Source organism: Schistocerca gregaria, chromosome 1, assembly GCF_023897955.1.
Source record: "Schistocerca gregaria isolate iqSchGreg1 chromosome 1, iqSchGreg1.2, whole genome shotgun sequence".
Classification (NCBI taxonomy): Eukaryota; Metazoa; Arthropoda; class Insecta; order Orthoptera; family Acrididae; genus Schistocerca; species Schistocerca gregaria.
In genome coordinates this window covers 266,099,099-266,118,405 of record NC_064920.1, presented here as the reverse complement: position 1 = coordinate 266,118,405, position 19,307 = coordinate 266,099,099, and the positions used below count along the sequence as shown (strand labels likewise).

The 19,307-nt window shown below is 39.6% G+C and overlaps 1 protein-coding gene across 2 annotated transcripts in view; it reads left to right on the top strand.

The window, feature by feature from the left end:
- The first annotated feature begins 509 nt into the window (after positions 1 to 509).
- LOC126340003 (uncharacterized) overlaps positions 510 to 19,307 on the top strand; it is a 43,876-nt gene continuing 25,078 nt past the window's right edge. The window contains exons 1-2 of one of the 2 annotated variants that reach the window (XM_050001679.1): positions 510 to 707; positions 14,213 to 14,336. In XM_050001679.1, the coding sequence (XP_049857636.1) occupies positions 627 to 707; positions 14,213 to 14,336 (205 nt within the window). In that variant the 5' untranslated portion in view covers positions 510 to 626. The remainder of the gene's footprint in view (positions 708 to 14,212; positions 14,337 to 19,307) is intronic. The other variant, XR_007565104.1, reaches the window with a different exon arrangement.

Below are 19,307 nucleotides of genomic sequence, written 5' to 3'. Positions count from 1 at the left end.
AGTATCAACAATACAACCCTAATTTTGTAACCATTAAAGAATCCCGTTCTTTATGACGTGAATAATGGATCACTTTGCTCTGGGTTTGCAGTATTGTTTTTCGCTATCGAACACATCATATGCTGGTAATAACGAACAGATTGATGAACTGATATATTTATTGTCATATAACGAATACTTATGTGTCTCTCTATACTGCTCTTGGTTTTATTTTGATAGCCGGTCAGTTTCCATGTATTGTATTAGACTTTTAACATGCCTCTTGTGATTTAACTTCAGCATTTCATAAGAAAACAAAGAACAAACCAAAAATACTTGGAGAACCAAATGACAACCATGAGCTGGACATGTTGGTATCGCATTTTCTTCTGCTCAACGAAGCGACAAACATAAGTTTTTTGGCAAATTGTATGGCCTTCATGTACCACAAAGATACGTTTCTGTCATGTTGGACTTTGTCTCTTCATCAGCATTATAAAACTCATAAAAATTGATATTGACAGTGAATGAAGTATGAGTTGGATGCAGCAGAATGTAACTCTGCCCACTATGTATCAGCAATAGCTCCGCTTGAATGGCATGAGTTGGTGGAGTCCCACTGACATCCTGGATTACCATTAGCATCAATGCCACCCGTGTTCCTACAGAAGAAAATTCGCTTTTCGATAGAACGTGCAACAACTACCAGATGTGGCGCTTCATTAAAGGTTTGTGTGATGCTCTAAAGGTAATTATGCAAATCTCTGCACGCTCATGAAATGACTCAAAATTAGATAATGAAAATAAACTAATATTTCATTATGCACCTGTGTACAGTTCTCAGTAGCAATAACTAATCTGATATACAGTCTCAGTACACAACAACATTCAAGGCATAATGTGATTTTCTAGCATTTAGGCAATCTAGATTGTTGTTAGCATCTGGCTCATGTGACACTTGCAAAATCATCTAATTAGAATTTCTGTTTAACTTTCCTCGGTACTAAAATGCAGGCAACTGTATTCGTTATGATGCTATTAATGGATCTCAATTTAATCGCGGTGTTACTTAACCCGTGTACTCTCTCGGAATGGAAACCACGATGAAATGGTGTCCGGGCCGCTGAGAGCCAGGACTAGACACGGGACAAAATACATGATTGTGCCCCGTGCCAAACATCGCGACCTAATTTTATTGTTATTTTAAAGAACGTTTGATATGATTTAAACATAACGCAATTAGTGGAATATTGGCGATACATCAAAAAATCTCATTGGGATGAAGTACAGAATAAGTATAATTTCTTATTAAAACGCTAAACAGGTCTTGCACAAGCACCAAAATGTTCCAAAAAGCCGCGCTCGAAAATGATATTTTTCAGGGGGTCATATCCTGGTTTCTATTCACAACAGAGATAAGGGGTCAAGAAAACCCTTGACCCACCAACCATTTGTGTACCTAACGAAAGAAAGGGTTTACTGTAGCTGGCCTTTATCAGAGGATCAAAATTCAAACACTAGACTCTTTCTCCAGGCCAGGCAAAGTGAGGAAATCGGTTGATTCTTTTGTATTCGATGTGGTCTAGGGAGGACCTTACGTGGCTTATAAAAGCACCGTTCGTTCGTCGGCGGTTCCTGAGAAACCCTGTAAAACCAGGATCTTTGGGTACGAAAAATACCAGTGGTGGGGATGGAAAATTCTATAAGCTCTATAGAAGAAGACGTTACTGTGGACTTCGAAACATTTTTTCGATAGCCAGAGGTTGAAAGTTACTGAACTTACGCAGGAAACCGCAAAAACTGATTTTTAGACGTTTTTGTGTCGTGGGTCACAAGACTCTAAATAACTAACCATACCGAAAGGGACAAGTTTTTACTGTACATTACTTAGACATTCATTGTGAAAAATATTTTCCTCATTTTCGAAAATCTGTATCCGTTATGAACATTGTGTACCAATTGTGGGGATGGTCACTTCCGTAATTTATATTGATGACGTATCGTCAAAAATTATACCATATGTTCTTAAGATGTTATTTTATATGAACTTCGAGTCTTTTTTCGATATTAGTATCTTTTACCAAGATCCAGAGGTTCAAAGTTGTACTGATGCTATAAGCTGTGCGCGTATCAGGTCTGAGATGTAAATGTAGTTTTCACTGACATAGTGAACACATGGCAAGGGTTCTAGTGCCATTAGTATGTCACCAATCCGTGTTTTTAGTCATCATTTTGTCACCAATAAAATTTTATGACTCAGTGTCTCTGTGTGATGTACACTTTACGCCTACACAAATATGGCCAAAGTGATACTGTAGTATTAAAATAATAGGCTCAAAAGGGTGTTAACAAGCCTGAAAAGAACTTCAATTGAATGTCAAAGATTATGCAAAACTGGAAATTAAGTAAAATATTTCTAATAACGTTTTTACAATATAAATTATAAGCTGGGCGTTTTCACTGAATTAAGAAAAACAATAAAGCAAACAATTTCGTGTTAACCTTATGTTATGCCTGGTTATTTGTCATCTGTGTGTGTGTGTGTGTACAGATACACAAATGTGCTGTAGCAGGAAAAAGAAGGGAACCTGTAGAAAAATGCTGCTGTCGGAGCACAAAAAGTCAAATACGTTACTCTTGAAAAGATGCGGACAGAAAAGTAGTCCTCATTATGCCGTCCTCACCAAAAATTTTGGCATGTGAACATTTTCGCTCATTTGTGTTGAAAGAGAGAAGCAAAGAGATAGCGACGGTGGAAGAGAGAGGAGACAGTGATGGTGGGGGGAGACAAAGAGTCAGTGAAAGGGAAAGATAGACGGATGAAAATAGCAGTGGGAACCAAAGAGAAAGGAGACATTGAAGGTCTGTGAGAGACAATGATAATAAAAGAGAGACAGAGAAAATTGCATGGAGTTAGAAGTAGTGAGAGGAAAAGAGAGAGGAGACAGCGGAAATGAAAAGGAGAGATGAGTGGACATTATTCACTGGCTTGGTGGGGTGTGGACCCTTCCAGATCAGCGAACGTGAGTATTAGGGAGGGTACATTTTGGACCGAAATTTTAAATACATGAGTATGGGGGAAATTAAGTTGGACCCCTACCCCACCATAATTTCTGAACTACTGAGAAATGGTGAAGATAGTGACAATGACGAAGAGATAAAAGGAGACAGGTTGTGAGAGAGGAGGGACAGTGGTAGTGGGATGTACTGTCAATCAATGGCAGAAAAACGAGACAGCCAGAGAGAGAATAGATGGTGATATTGAGAGGAAGAGTCTATGAAGGCTTCACTACATAGAGAGGCTGTGTAAAAGAATGTAGAATATTTTGTTTTAAAGAGCACAAATAAGTTCGCATGGCAAAATTTTTGGCGAAGAAGGTGGAATATCAATTGATGCAGCTGGTTTTACATTATTCTGCCAGAGTCTACTCAAGGGGAACATATTAACCTTGTGGTGCTATGGCAGGAGCAGTTTTTCAGCAGGTTTATGCTATGGTATTATAGGTTGCACGAGATCTGCCGCCGGGATTAGAACGAATTAACAGTTAATATTGTCACAATAGGCTGAATCAGAGTGTGCAGTGGCTTACACACGTTTGCTTGTTGTGTGCAGTGTTATCCTGATTACAGAACATGTGAAAATTCGAGGAAGTTATACGGACTGACCTATCATTGCATTAAATTTAGAAAGTGGATGCCCCTGAAGAAAGTTTATATATAGGTGTATCAAAGTAACTAGTATTAATTTTCTGATATCGTCGACGACAAGAACGTAAACGTTACCAACACTTATCATTAAAACAGTGTCTGTAATTTAATTTTCTGCCTCCAGTATGTAATTTTTTTCCAATCACATTTTCTGTATTCAAATTTCTGCTTCACTCACATTTTTCAATCAGAATTAGAGTAGACTGCGATAACTACAAACTTAAATAACATTTATAAATATATTCGTTATTTTCTTTGTATTTAATTGTAATAATTTCATAAAAAGAAAGCAATTAGTACCACACCTGTGTGTTGTGCTATTGCTAAGATTATGCTGTAAATTTCACACTCGTTCTGCAAAGAAGTCTTTCTAGCACTTTTATTACAATATGTAACATCCCAGTGGAAGCTCAAAATGACATATAACTGGATATTGCTTAATTGAGAAAAATATTTAATTTCATGCCCTCTATTATTTTTTAAATCTAGAAATAGCTATTGTGATACATCTCATATCATGTTCTGTTACAGTCAAAATTATTTGGAAGGTAGTAAAAACAAAAAATAGACGGCAATCATGTCTCCAGTTTCACACTGTGGAGTTTGAAAGAACTAATGCACTAGTCAGATGAATCGTCAATGAGTGTGCAAAGATTAAATATGCCAAGAAATAATATGACCTCCATAATGTTTTCATGAAGTAGGAGACGGAAAGAACTGAAATAAATTGGTTTCAAAAGTAGAAGACTGTTACCAGGGGTCCAAGATCACCACAAGTAGGGAACTGGAAGATAGCTCTACAACAGATACAAGGGAAGGGAGAAAACTGCTATGACCTTCAAGTTTGACTTCGGATGCTAGTCAATAATGAATTATTGTAAACTGTAGGTATGCTCCATTTCATTTTATTTTTTTAAATTGCGTTATTTTTCTTTTAGCCCACTTTACAGAAGACAGTATTATATTGATTTTTACAGTGAAGAAATACCTTAGCCAGTAACACTGTGATAGGAGTGTTGTGACTCCTCTTATTCCTTGGCATGCCTACACATTTCAGTAAACAGACATAAGTGCATTCGCATGTGAACTCCAATGAGTCGTGCAAAGGGTAGAGTGTTATAACCTACTTGACTATAGCATTGCCAGTGTCGCTTTGCAAACCTTTTTTTGGGGTAATTTTTGAATCAGCTTATCAGAGTCTAGTTGCATTGTCAAATTACATCAAGTTGCCAAGTTTCCCAAACCTGTGAGACATTGTTGATGCATAGTTGATTCGAGACAACTCTACAGTCACTGGAAGAGCATAAAATATGCGCAAAGCTGCGAAAAAAGCTTACATTTTTCAGCTTCTGCGTCTTATTCAAGAATTCCTATGACTCTAAAGTAATGTATTTTAAGGCTGAAGTATGATTTGTTTTCAAATATTTAATTTCATCTTCTAAATCTGTCTTGACATCATTATGTTATTCATTGATAAATAATTTGCATACCTTAGTGATGTGATTGACAGTCATCTTTGAGTATTTCTGTAACCCAAATGTCTCACCTAAATTCTTAAGTATTTCATTCTGCACGTAAAACGTCTCAGCTTGGTCAATGAATCTCTTTCATGTAAATTTCTTCACTTTTCCTGTTCTTCCAGGACAACTATGTAAATTCTGTTAAATACATAATATTTTCTGTACACTCGTTTTTTATGTAAAATCTTCTTGTGATGGAATCTGAAATGCCTTGTCTTTTAATGCTGGTGGCAAGCCTACTGAATTATAACCAAGTCTCGCAGTTGTTACCATGTGCATTTGTTAGGGAATTTGTTTTGGCACAATTTTCAAGAAGAAATCGCATTTTCAGTTCCATACAACATGGTTTTAAAGCACGATATCTAAAGAAAATATGGCATATGAAAGATGAAACACGAATTGAATTGTTCAAGATGGTTTTAGTGTATGATGTCTAAATAAAATATATTGCATTCGAAATTAAGCACGAAACAGAACAGTATGCAACTGGTCAGTATGGCTCATAAAACTGAATTACTGACGTCAAAAGAAAGTGCTAGACTGGTTATGCTGGTGCTGGAGTAATATCATTTATTATATTTACATAATTTATTTTACAATAGCGGTCTGCCATCTGCCAAAATTTGCACCCTGGTTGATTTCAGCACTTAAGAGACCACCATGAGCCTTGGGCACTGAGGACTCTGCATCAACTTACCTCCCCTTTAAAATCCATCTACCAAGCACCTTGTCCCTATGCATCCAATTTCTTACCCTGTAGTCCAGGGGTAGGCAACCAGAGACCTATTACTGCATACAAATGAATGTTTAAAAATTTTTGAGCCAACGTAAATCTCCATACTGCAGTTCCATTTCTGCCAAATCTTTGAAAAGTCTAACATTTTTGAAAACTCTAACTTTTTTGACTATTTTCAAAACAGGTTTCACATTTTCATTCGAATTTAAAAACTTTCTACACGGACTCTGCTGTTGTAAAATACAGTGATATGTTAAAAACTGCAGAAATCTTTTATCTATTCAGCACTGAACAAGAAAACAAGTTTCACAATCCCTTCAGGCTGAAGCTCCATGTGAAGTAATGCTTAAAGCTTGCAGTTAGCTATTTTCTCAGATACGATGAGTTGCTACACGGCGAAAAAAAATCCTCTACTTTTGTACAGCTTTTCAATAAAATTACTTTCAAAAGTTTTTCTTCGGCATGAAAGTTACTAAAACTCAACCTTATAAAAACTGGCAACTGAGCAGTGCCTGTTGTATCATTAGACTCATCTACTTGCATTGACAAACAAAAACACTCATCCAAGTCTGTTCTTAATTACGAGAAAAACATCATTGGACATTATTTCAACTCTTCTTTTGACCAATCTTGATGGAAATTGAAGGGATTCGATGGCAATCACTATTTAGGAATTGTTTTTCAAATTCTGGGCAACTCATCAGAAGCTTCTCGAAATGCTTCTTGTACGAATTCACTGTCTTCAAAGCATTTCCTCCTTTTCGTCAGTACATTCTAAACACGATAGGAAGGAGGCAATAATTTTTTCTACTGGTTCTGTGAACAAATTTCCGGTAACACTGAATTGTTTTATAAGTTTCGTGACTTTTTCTTTTCTCGGTTACAATTAAAAGAAACTCGGCATTCAGCCTTTATCTTTTTTCACAAATGTAATAGGAACCTAACATAATAAACAAATACATTTGCTGTTTCTTTCTGTTGCGAAAAAGTCATGTTACCACTCAGAATGAAAATGATAAATTTCACGTTTCTCTGACACACAACTCATTACGCGCGAAGTCTTTGCACTACGTGTTATTTTCTTAATACAAGATCACATCTGAAAATCTTAGTCATAAAACCTTCCTGATGACCAAACATGACCCTTGAGATAACATTCACTTTCTCGTAGTGAACTGAGATTACGTTCCCGCACAGTGTGTTATTATTTATGGATGTTCAGCACTGACAGCACAAACAAACTATTTACGACCACGGAATACAGATTACGCAGGGAAGTGCTTTGGGACCCTTGCTGGTCACGTTGTACATTAATGACCTTGCAGGCAATATTAATAGTGTGAACTTACAATGCGTCCAGACCTTTAGCTGCTGACAGGCGTTGATAAATATCAGCGGGGACATGTTCGAAGGATCAGATACCATCTTCATATAGATAAGGCTTACCGGCCAATGATCTTCTTCAGTGCAGATGCACTCTCATTGCCCGAACTCTTAGGGGGAATTGGTAGATTGACTGCTGCGAGTAATGAGTATAGTGGGCATGGGCACTATACATGTAGTGTGTGGACAGTGAGTTGGCACTGTGGGTCTCACGGGGAGCGTGCCGGAGATAAGTCCCTGCAGCCGCACTATCCTCTGTGTCCTTGGTGGCTCAGATGGATAGAGCGTCTGTCATGTAAGCAGGAGATCCCGGGTTCTATTCCCAGTCGGGCTGTCCCCGTTGATATTTATCAACGCCTGTCAGCAGCTTATGGGCTGGATTCATTGTAATTTCATTCTTCGAAAGCTGCAAGATCACGAGTGTTATCTGTTCTTTCGCACATGTCTGAAAGAACAGACATGTCCTAAAGAACAGATATTATCTTCATATAAATGTTCATAGTAATCTCGCTCCTTTTGGAGATGATGTAGTTATCTATAATGAAGTACTGTCTGAAAGAAGTTGCATAAATATTTGGTCGGATCTTGATAATATTTCAAAGTGGTGCAAAGATTGGCAGCTTGCTTTAAATGTTCATAAATGTAAAACTGTGCACTTTGCAAAACGAAAAAAAGTTAGTATCCGATGATTATAATATCAGTGGGTCATTGTAAGAATCGGCCAGTTGACACCAATACCTAAGTGTCAAACTTTGTAGGGACATAAAATGGATTGATCACATTGGCACAGTCGTGGGTTAATCAGGTGGTAGACCTCGGTTTATTGGTAGAATGATGGGGATGTGCTGTCAGTCTACAAAGGAGATTTCTTACAAATCACTGGTGCCACAAGTTCTACAATATCGTTCAAGTGTGTGGGACCCAAACCGAATAGGACTAAAAGGACACTTTGAACGTATACATAGAAAGGCTGCACGGATAGTCACAAGCTATTTTGGTCCTTGGGAAAGTGTCACAGAGGCACTGAAGAAAATGAACTGGCAGGCGTAAACTATCCTAAGAAAGTCTACTGACAAAGTTTTAATAACTGGCTTTAAATGGTGACTCTAGGAATATACTGCAAACCTCTACATTTCGCTCATATAGGGATCTTGAGGATAAGATTAGAATGGCTACATCACAAACAGAGGCATTCAAACAATCGTTTTTCCCGTGCTCCACACGTAACTGGAACAGGAAGAAACCCACATTACTGGTACAATGAGGCGTACCCTCTTCCATTCAATTTACAGTGCTTCGCAGAGAGTAGATGTAGATGTACATGTGGATGCAGAAACTCGGGTGAAATCCATACACCAAAATTTAACGTCCAAGTGCGAAGTCTACCATATTGAAACCAAGTGAACAGCTGTCTTCGAAGCCAAAGGTGAACGTATAGTTTTAGTTTATTTTATAAATTGTGTTTTTTAGCTACTGCACTTCCCTACAAGTAAAAAGTTGTTTGACGTGCTGTAGAAGTTTGAGTACATATAATAAGCAGAAGGTTTTTTGTTTCTTTTACTGGAAACAATAAAAATACATTAAACAATAAAAAATACTGAATGTAAATGAAACAAAGCTGCATCAGCTCCTGGAGTAAGGATACAGGTTCTACTTCTCCTTTAAAAATTTAAAAACTACTTGCTTCGCATTTGAGTGCCTTCTCCACTCCCGTGTGTATTATCTCTCGTTCGTTTCTGAGGGAAATCATTGGTACATAAATTTAATTTCTTTCATGACTTATAGTGTCTTACCACAGCTTGTTGATAACGTGTCTATTTTTCGATATGGGAAATTGTTAATGTGATACTTAGCTTCCAAGTACTGGGTAGCATAAAATTTGAAGGGTTTGCAGAGAAAAATGTGGTCTCTGGCTACTCTGCGTTTGGTTTATTTTAGGTGATACATTGCTGTATACTAAATGCAGCTAACATATCGTAATTGTTCTTAAAAATGAAAGGAAGTCACATTTGACCACAGTATGGACAAAATAGACCGACACGCACAAGTAGCCGACAGCGCATAAGGGGACCGCACACCGCGCCTGCTCATCACCAACTACGACCATGTTTATACTGTACGCTAGGCTTGGTGAGAATTGAAAGTCGCAGACATGGGGGCTCCAGGTGGCCAGGCATGAGCCATTTAGGGTAGCACAGTTCATAAGGGATAGGTGGTATCGCGGGTTCGAGTCTGTCTTATGAAAACTATTTTATCTCACATATTTTCAATTTTTACATTACTTACATTGCAGAATAAATAGAAATAATATTTGGGGCAAAGAAATGAAAGAGGAAGCCACCTGGTAGAATTCTGCACTGAGCATAACTTAACCATAGCTAACACTTGGTTCAAGAATCATGAAAGAAGGTTGTATACATGGAAGAACCCTGGAGATACTAAAAGGTTTCAGATAGATTATATAATGGTAATACAGAGATTTAGGAACCAGATTTTAAATTGTAGACATTTCCAGGGGCAGATGTGGACTCTGATCACAATCTATTGGTTATGAACTGTAGATTAAAACTGAAGAAATGCAAAAAAGGTGGGAATTGAAGGAGATGGGACCTGGATAAACTGAAAGAACTAGAGGTTGTACAGAGTTTCAGGGAGAACATAAAAGAACAATTGACAGCAATGGGGGGCAGAAATACAGTAGAAGAAGAATGGGTAGCTCTGAGGGATGAAGTAGAAGGCAGCAGAGGATCAAGTAGGTAAAAATACGAGGGCTAGTAGAAATCCTTGGGTAACAGAAGAAATGTTTAGTTCCATTAGAACTACTGACAGCCTTGGGAGAGCCAGGCCTAACAAAACTCTACCATCTGGTGAGCAAGATGTTTGAGACAGGCGAAATTCCCTCGGACTTCAAGAAGAATATAGTAATTCCAATCCCAAAGAAAGCAGGTGTGACAGATGTGAAAATTACCGAACTATCATTTTAATAAGTCGCAGCTGCAAAATACTAACGCGAATTCTTTACAGACGAGTGGAATAACTGGTAGGAGCTGACCTCGGGGAATATCAGTTTGGATTCCGTAGAAATGTTGGAACACGTGAGACAATACTGACCTTACGAAGTATTTTAGAAGAAAGATTAAGGAAAGGTATGGAAGTGAAACATGGACGATAAATAGTTTAGACAAGAAGAGAATAGAAGATTTCGAAATGTTGTGTTCCAGAAGAATGCTGAAGATTAGATGGGCAGATCACATAACTAATGAGGAGGTATTGAATAGAATTGGAGAGAAGAGGATTTTGTGCACGACGTGACTCTAAGAAGGGATCGGTTGGTAGGACATGTTCTGAGGCGTCAAGGGATCACCAATTTAGTATTGGAGGGCAGGGTGGAGGGTAAAAATCGTAGACGGAGACCAAGAGATAAATACACTAAGCAAATTCAGAAGGACGGAGGCTGCAGTAGGTACTGGGAGATGAAGAAGCTTGCACAGGATAGAGCAGCATGGAGAGCTGCATCAAACCAGCCTCAGGACTGAAGACCACAACAACAACAACAATATTTTGTATTTGTTAATGATTTTATCAAAGACATGAAAAGGAAAGGCAGCCAAAAATTTGGGATTGCATATGACTTTACAGGCAGCGACTGTAAGCTGAACATGAGAGCTTTGTATATAAAGTTAGATGTTTTCATTATATTACAGTTGATGACTTAAACTTATTGGGTTGATATTTATCACAAAAACAGGGAAAGCCGTAATTTTCATGGCCTGCTGTTCACGTTATGAACGTTGCATTACAATTTGCATGATTGTTTTAAAGTTTCTATAGAAAAACAAACATGGCTTATGTTCATAAAAATGTTCTCTCTCATCGCTTGGCAGCAGACCACACGTAATGCATCATGTCACCAAACGCTGGTGAACACGACGAATCATGGAAGGTAGAGCGTACTTTGAGACCCTCTACTCGGTATGTGATTTCCTTTTCTCTCTCGATGAGATAAGAGCAGCTTTGAAGTTTTCTGATCAATTTCTTTACCTGGCGATGAAGACAGACATCGCGGGTTTGCACTAACGGAGTACATTTCAGGGAACCAATTTTACCACTGCACTATGACAGTCCTTCTTAATCTTGAAAGATCTCGTCTAATTATTGATTTATTTATCCTCCCGACGAGTCAGTTAACAGAAGAAGTTTACTGTCCTGTAGTTAGGGCTTCAACACATCAGTAAAAACTTTTTTGAATAGAGTTTTATAAGCTTACAGATTTTGATTAAATAATGACGAAATTCCTATATTTTGCCTTCACCTTTCCTTTTCATGCCTTTTATGCAAGTATTGATAAATAAAATATATCGTGGATTAGTTAAGTCTATTTTCAATGTAGTAACGCAAAAATGAAAACAAAAAACATAAAATAAAGACAAAATTGTTTCCGCAAAGCGTCCCTACGCTACGGCTGTCGGATTTCCGTTCTACATTCTTTCCGCCGAGCCAACCGTTGGCCAGAGACTACGCTAACTTACGTAAATGACTAATAGCTCTCTTGATCCGCACAAAAATACTATTATTTTCTTAACGCTAGGCGTATGGAGCGCCCCCTTCTGTCAGTCTCATTTCTGACCAGTCACTGCGTATGCCATAAATTTGGAGGAAGTCTGTGACGAACGGTAGACGCGGTCTCCTTTTCGGGTGTGAACAGTTCGTGGGAACAAACTATGGTTGCGATTTATTGTAGTACTTATTGCTGAAAGAAAATAATGATGAAAAGACGTTCTACACTAACAGTTACACAAAGGAAAAGTTGAACACATCCCATACTTAGGACAATATTTGAGAAAAGTTTCTTTACGACACTTATCAATCGTTATTTATTATATGAATATGATTCAAGTTACGTAATATGTTAGAGTGAACTGAAAGCTCTGGGCATGATTGAAAATATCTGCGTATATTAAATTTTAATCAGCCTGCTGGCTTCATTTAGAGCGATATCTGTATGTTACTTTCAGGTTGAAAACATGAATGAAAATTCTATCACTGATGTCAACAATGAAACACCTACACAATGTTCAGTAAAAGCTGTCTCCGTTGGAAGTGAAGTTTATTTATCAGTTCACGGTCCCAGAAAAGAAAAATGAAGGAGTAAATTAAATTTACTGCAACGAAAAAACCGGTATTTACAGAAAAAAATAACTTCATTGTCATCTGAAGCTAAAAGCAGTGGCTGTTCCCAGCTTGTACATGAGAGCAGTAATTAATTTAAAAGCTCATGTGATAAGATTTTAGTTAAAGAATTATCACTTTTGGTATTTCAGCATTTCCTTCCGTGAAAGTTTTCATCCAGTTGACTAGATTAATGGTGATTCGTAAGAAAGTCCATTTCGAGCTGTTGTAATAAGCAGCTATGATTACACGTTTTCTCGGTTTCGGTATGGTGTCGAGCGCAACGCTTCGTTTACACAAATCAGAGGAACCGCCCTCTACTTTTCTTTCTATATATTATCTGTTACGTGTTACAATGTACTCCCTGCGCCTATTCCATGCACTACTGCATCAAAGAATTAAGTAGTTCATGAAACTCAATGACTTCTCCTGACATGTACCGAACCAATAATGAACAAAAATAAATGAAATAGAAAGTTTCTTGTGGTGGCCAGTTTCGCAGCAGCCAAAATCTACTTCAATTTATAAATGAAATAATGTAGCAACAAGAGGCGTACAGTTGACAGCTGACTGAACTATTGCGAGAAACATGATCAGGTACGATTAACACGGTCTTAGAGGTTCAAGTCAGATGGTACCAGTTCTGCGCCCTTGTTAACAAACAAAACTAACCTGTGTCCAACGACCGCACATTTCCAATGAAACGAAAAACAATGTTTTCATTTTTATTCAATAATTTTCCTACTGCGCTCTCAGTACTGACGCCGTGTACCAAATAAGCGCTCGTTATCCACCAGCAGAAAACCATCGACGTGTTGCCGATGACTGCTGTAGTCCAAACATCGATTTCCACTGCTACAGCAGTAATGAACTTGAAATGGTGCGAAAGAAATCCTAACACCTCCTTCGATTAGTAACAGCTGATGATCATTCGTCACCATGGTAATTGGTTTGTTTAAGATATCCCGCTTCAAAGTTAGCGGTATGAACAGCTGATACAGAAATAATGATAAAACGGACTGAGTGTGGTAATAGGGCCTCCACGGAAGCTTTGAGTTTAGTATTACAGAGGGAGAGAGAGACAGAGACATAGGGAGGAAGAGGGTGAAGAGATTCTGCCCACGCACATGTGTAAGTGGAACTCATTTTGAAAAGATAAATAAGAAGATTAAGTTAGAGAACGAAGGCTGTTGCATAACCATGGCTACCAGACGAATAGCAAGAAAAACGCACAGTATTAGCGAATTGAACCGAATGCAGACGTTATGCAGCGCAAGGAGCTACATTAGTGAGGAGCCCGAGTGATGGGAAGATGCATTTGTGGATGAAGGTGAATGTAGTGGACAGGGTCCAGTTAAAAATGGAAATGAGCGTTTGGCGTCATTGGCCGGGAGGCCCCTTGCGGGGCAAGTCCGGCCGCCTTGGTGCAGGTCTTACAACATTCGACGCCAGGTTGGGCGTCCTACGCGCCGGATGGGGATGAAATGATGATGAAGACAGCACAACTCCCAGTCCCTGAGCGGAGAAAATCCCCGATCCAGGGGGGAATAGAACCCGGACCCGGAGGACGGCAAACCGTCACGCTGACCACATCCTTTTCTTTCTTTTTTTTTTTGCATTTTGTTCGTTGTTGATCGTTATGTTTGGTCGTTGAGAACGTCACATGAAATCCGGTCAAGTTCGCTTGTTGATCTTTCCACTCACTTTTTTATTACAGAGGCCAACCAGCTGTCTGACCGAGCACGGTGAGTACCGTGCCGGCTCCCACTCAGCTATCGTGGCGGACAGGGACCAAGTGGTATGGTGTGTGAAGCAAGGCAGTCGAACGAGGTACAATGGTGGTAAGAAAGTGGACTAGCAAGCAAGATTCCTTTGAAAAAGAGCCAGCCGATTTTCTGTCTAACTTCCCGCCTTCCCTCAAATCAAATGACTTTGTGATCCATCTCTAAACACCTCGTCGTCGGCGAGACAAACTTTAATGTCTTTACTTTCTTCAGGGCAATACTAATGAAGAAAAATATAAGAAAAAGTCCCTACCATAGCTAAGCGCGGTAGGAAACTTTATTTGCGCGCGTGTGTGCGCGTTTCGCGTGTACCTATGATTACATACATCTTTCTTTAGAAATTTGAAAGAGTTTTTACACAAATATTTATACTGATACTCGGACCTGTACAAATTTCACCAAAGTTACATCCTGAACCATAAACGCCATATATTGCGCCTGCGGCTACTTCGAAACTGACAAACCTCTGAGTCTTAATCTCTTTTACAGTTTTTGGGAGACTGCGTACAGATGAATAAGGGAAAGATGTCAAAAGAGGAAATAAAGAGAGGGCGAAGCAAGACTGACAGAATATTTACGCTGACTGTAACTGAAGTTTTACCGGAAGCAAGGTCAAAAAATGGTTCAAATGGCTCTGGGCACTATGGGACTCAACTGCTGTGGTCATTAGTCCCCTAGAACTTAGAACTACTTAAACCTAACTAACCTAAGGACATCACACACATCCATGCTCGAGACAGGACTCGAACCTGCAGCCGCGTGGCCCGTAAACAAATGCTAGAACATTAAAAACAAATATGAAACAAGAGGAAGGAAAGAAAAAGTTAAGGTTGAAGTCTCGTTGACGGTGAGGTCATTACAGGAGGCTCACAAGTTCGGATTAGGAAGGAAATCGGCAGTATCCTGTTCAAGAGAACCATTCTGGGAGTTGTGAGTTGGAAAAACTGCAGAGCAACTGGGCCAAACAAGCTGCTAAGAAGTTGTTATTGGTTCGTAACAAGGTCTACTGATTTACTTTGTCTTCATTACGGTATGTTTCTATTTCCATCTTTAATTTAGTTATTATTTGTCATTGACGTACATAGAAGAGATACAGAGATAAAATGATGGCAAAAAAGATATAAAATGTCTATGTCATAGGGCTGTCACAAAACGAAACTGAGACACTGCAGGCTCTCTGCGTGAAGCTGTGTAGTCTACATATCACTAGCAAAAGGGGATTATAAAAGCCATCCTCCGCAATATGAAACCAGTGCCTTGACCATTACGTCACCTCACTCGGCCGTAACATGGCACTTGAAGTATATCATGCGTCGGGTCCTCTCAATCTGATCTCGATCAAGTGCGTTGATGTCGGTTGTCTTGTCAGACTCTCACACATGTGTCGGATATGTTGTCAGACTCTCACAGTTGTGTCCACTCCAATTTACGACGACCTGCCACTCAATCACTGTAGTGAAGGAAGTGCAGACATGTCCTGTATCCTTGTACAAAGAGATCTTCGGATGAATAAAGCCACTACTACTACTATTACTACTGCTACTACTCCTCTCCGTCACAACATCCATTTTGTTTTAGTTGTACGTGAGAACATTGGAGTGTAAAACACTGAAAACCACTGAAGACTGCGTATTTGTAAAGAGAGCTCTTATGTTCTTCAGTTGTGGTTTTAATCATTCAACCAAGAGATGGGTAGCATAATGTGTGTTTCTAATTTATTCAACAATTGCTAAGAAATTGTATAAGTGCTTGCAATTCATGAAATCAATAAATTATGAAGACAGTAACTGTGTGAGAACTCTTTTCTCAACTCACTTAACAGGCCAGTAGATTCCAAAAGCCTTGCTTGTGAATTGGAACGGTGCTGAACTTCAAGGAGATGAGAACATGGACGATTCCTTTATGGAAGGATGTCGGAAATCAATGTTGAAGTTCCTTTCAGATTAAAGGCATAGCGTGAGAGCTGCAATATACTAAAAGTGTGTAGAAATAAATAAATTTCTGTATGTTAAAGTTACGTTATTGTCATATCACGTGTCTCTGTGTGGTTCATTACAAAAGAGGTTAGGTATGTTGGCATCATAAACGCTGTTGAACAGAGATCAGGGAATAAATAGAATATTTTTTACTAGATGAACCACTGGAGGCATTTCTTACAGTGACTATGGGAAACTGCGGCAGTACTAAATCAGTGGGCTATGGAAAGATCAGAATATATTGTAACACTTCCCAAACATGCACCTCCCAAATATGTATTAAGTCTGAAGCAATAATAGACACCTGTAAATAATATTACTCACTTATTAGAATGCCATTCTATATTATGCAGCCCTATGGTTAACATTTCTACAATTCATTAAAATTATTGTAGTGAATTTATGTGCAATGTCATCCAACGTAATGACATCTAGGAAACGTAAGGAAACTCCCCGTGTTGGAGTTGTTACATACGTAAACATATGGTTTCTCCTGGGTGGGCACAACAGTCTTGACAAGTTGAAGAGCTTTGGAAACACTTGTCACAGGAATAGAGAGGTTTTTCGCCTTATCAACAACCAGTTCGAAACAATGGCAAATGCAATCACAATCCCAGGAGATGTTATTGGTCTCCAAGAAACAATCACGGTGATCGGCGTAACTTTGATAGGAATTACAGGTCGCCGAGTCACGCCGATCCAGTAGAAATTGCCGAAGTGTGGGCAGCTGTCCTGCGGAATAACGTTATAGGGACTGACCAGAGACTTGTAAATAATGAAAAAATACCCATGTCATTAAAGAAAAGTGTTACAGGAAAGAATATTGAGAAGGAAGAGTGAAATTTTTGTTGTTGTATGTGCAGGGAACAAGGCAGCTACCTGTATTCTTTAGTGCGTAATTTGTATTTAACGCACACATCAAAAAAAGTTTTGCATTACCTAGATTCCGAGAGTTCCGGAACCTGTACAGAAAATTGGAATAGAGATCGACATAAACATCATTTTCGCCCTTTTTATTGCTCATGAAAACCACACATTGCATGTTGTACCACCATACAGGCAGACCTTTAGGCGTGGTGGTCCAGATTGCTGCACACACCGGTATTTCTAATACCCAGTAGCACGGTCTCTTGCATTGATGCATGCCTGTATTCTTCGTGGCATACTATCCACAAGATCATCGAGGCACGGTTGGTCCAGGTTGACCACCTCCTCAACGGCGATTCGGCGTAGATCCTTCAGAGTGGTTGGTGGGTCACGTCGTCCATAAACAACCCTTTTCAGTCGATCCCAGTCATGTTCGGCAGGGTTCATGTCCGCAGAACATGCTGTCCACTCTAGTCGAGCGGTGTCGTTATCCTGAAGAAAGTCATTCACAAGATGTGCACGATGGAGGCGCGAATTGTCGTCCATCGAGACGAATGTCTCGCAAATATGCTGCCGATATGGTTGCACTATCGGTCGGAGGATGGCATTAATGTATCGTGAAGCCGTAACGGCGCCGTACATGACCACCAGCGGCGCATGTCGGCCCCGCATAATGCCACCCCAAAACAGCAGGAAACCTCCACCTTTCTGCTGGACAGTGTGTCTAAGGCGTTCAGCCTGACCGGGTTGCCTCCAAACACGTCTCCGACGATTGTGTGAGTGGAGATATATGCGACACTCACCGGTGAAGAGAACGTGATGACAATCCTCAGTGTTCCATTCGGTATGTTGTTAGGCCTATTTGTACCGCGCTGCATGGTGTCGTGATAGCAAAGATGGACCTCGCCATGGACGTCAGGAGTGAAGTTGCGCATCATGCAGCCTATTGCGCACAGTTTGAGCCGTAACACGACGTCCTATAGCTGCACGAAAAGCATTATTCAACATGGTGGCTTTGCTGCCAGGGTTCCTCCGATCCGTAATCCGTAAGTAGCGGTCATCCACTACAGTATTAGCCCTTGGGCGGCCAGAGCGAGGCATGTCATTGATATTTCCTGTCTCTCTGTATCTCCTCCATGTCCGAAAAACATCGCTTTCGTTCAGTCCGAGACGCCTGGACACTTCTCTTGTTGAGAGCCCTTCCCGGCACAAAGTAACAATGCGGACGCAAGCGAACCGCGGTTGTGACCGTCTAGGCATAGTTGAACTACAGACAACACGAGCCGTGCACTTCCTTCCTGGTGAAATGACTGTAACTGATCGACGCTGCTCATGCATGGTTGTTTGCACCTTTGGGCGGCTTTAGTGACATCTATGAACAGTCAAAGGAACTGTGTCTATGATGCAATATCCACCGTCAACGTCTATCTTCAGGGGTTCTACGAACTGGGGTGATGCAAAACATTTTTTGATGTGTGTATTAATTACTTTCATTGTGGGTGACACACAATTCGGGGTGCATAAGAGTTTTCAGATGGTTTTTGGTCTTATTGCTAATCGTGTAGATGGTTGTTTAGGTATTTGATGGGTATTCCCCTGCGTCAGTTTCATTTCGTTTGTCTAGTAATTTTATATGTAATGGCATTTCCGTGACTGTATGTGTGGAGAAGAATGAGTAATGCCTTCCATGCAAGTGATTTACGTGGATAGTTTTTCCGTAGGATGTTTATTTGTGTGCCTTATTTATTATTGTTTCTATCAGGAAACACATATTGTGTGAATAGCACGGGAATAGACTGCAAATGTGAAGGTTTGCGACTTTATCGCTCTGAAAGAAGGTTTGATCGGCAGTCTGGGGGGAGAGAGGAATGTATTCTGGTGAGTGAATGAATTCAGTTTTCTCTCTGATGCAGAGTTTCCTTTGTTGGTTTTATGTTTAGTGTCATTCGTTTTAGTTTTTTCATGGCCATGATCTTTTCACGTTTGTTCTTTTCTTTTCCTTGTTCCGCTGGGATCTTATTTTGAGTCGTGTACTAGTTGGAGAATGTACTTTCTTTGTATATTACGAATATTGCAAACCGACATTTCTGGCTGGTAGTAACTTAACTTCCATTCTCGTTTTTCTGTGGTGCTGTCTTTTCTTTTATTGTGCCATATATGCGTGAGTGTGGATTCGTGCCTATCA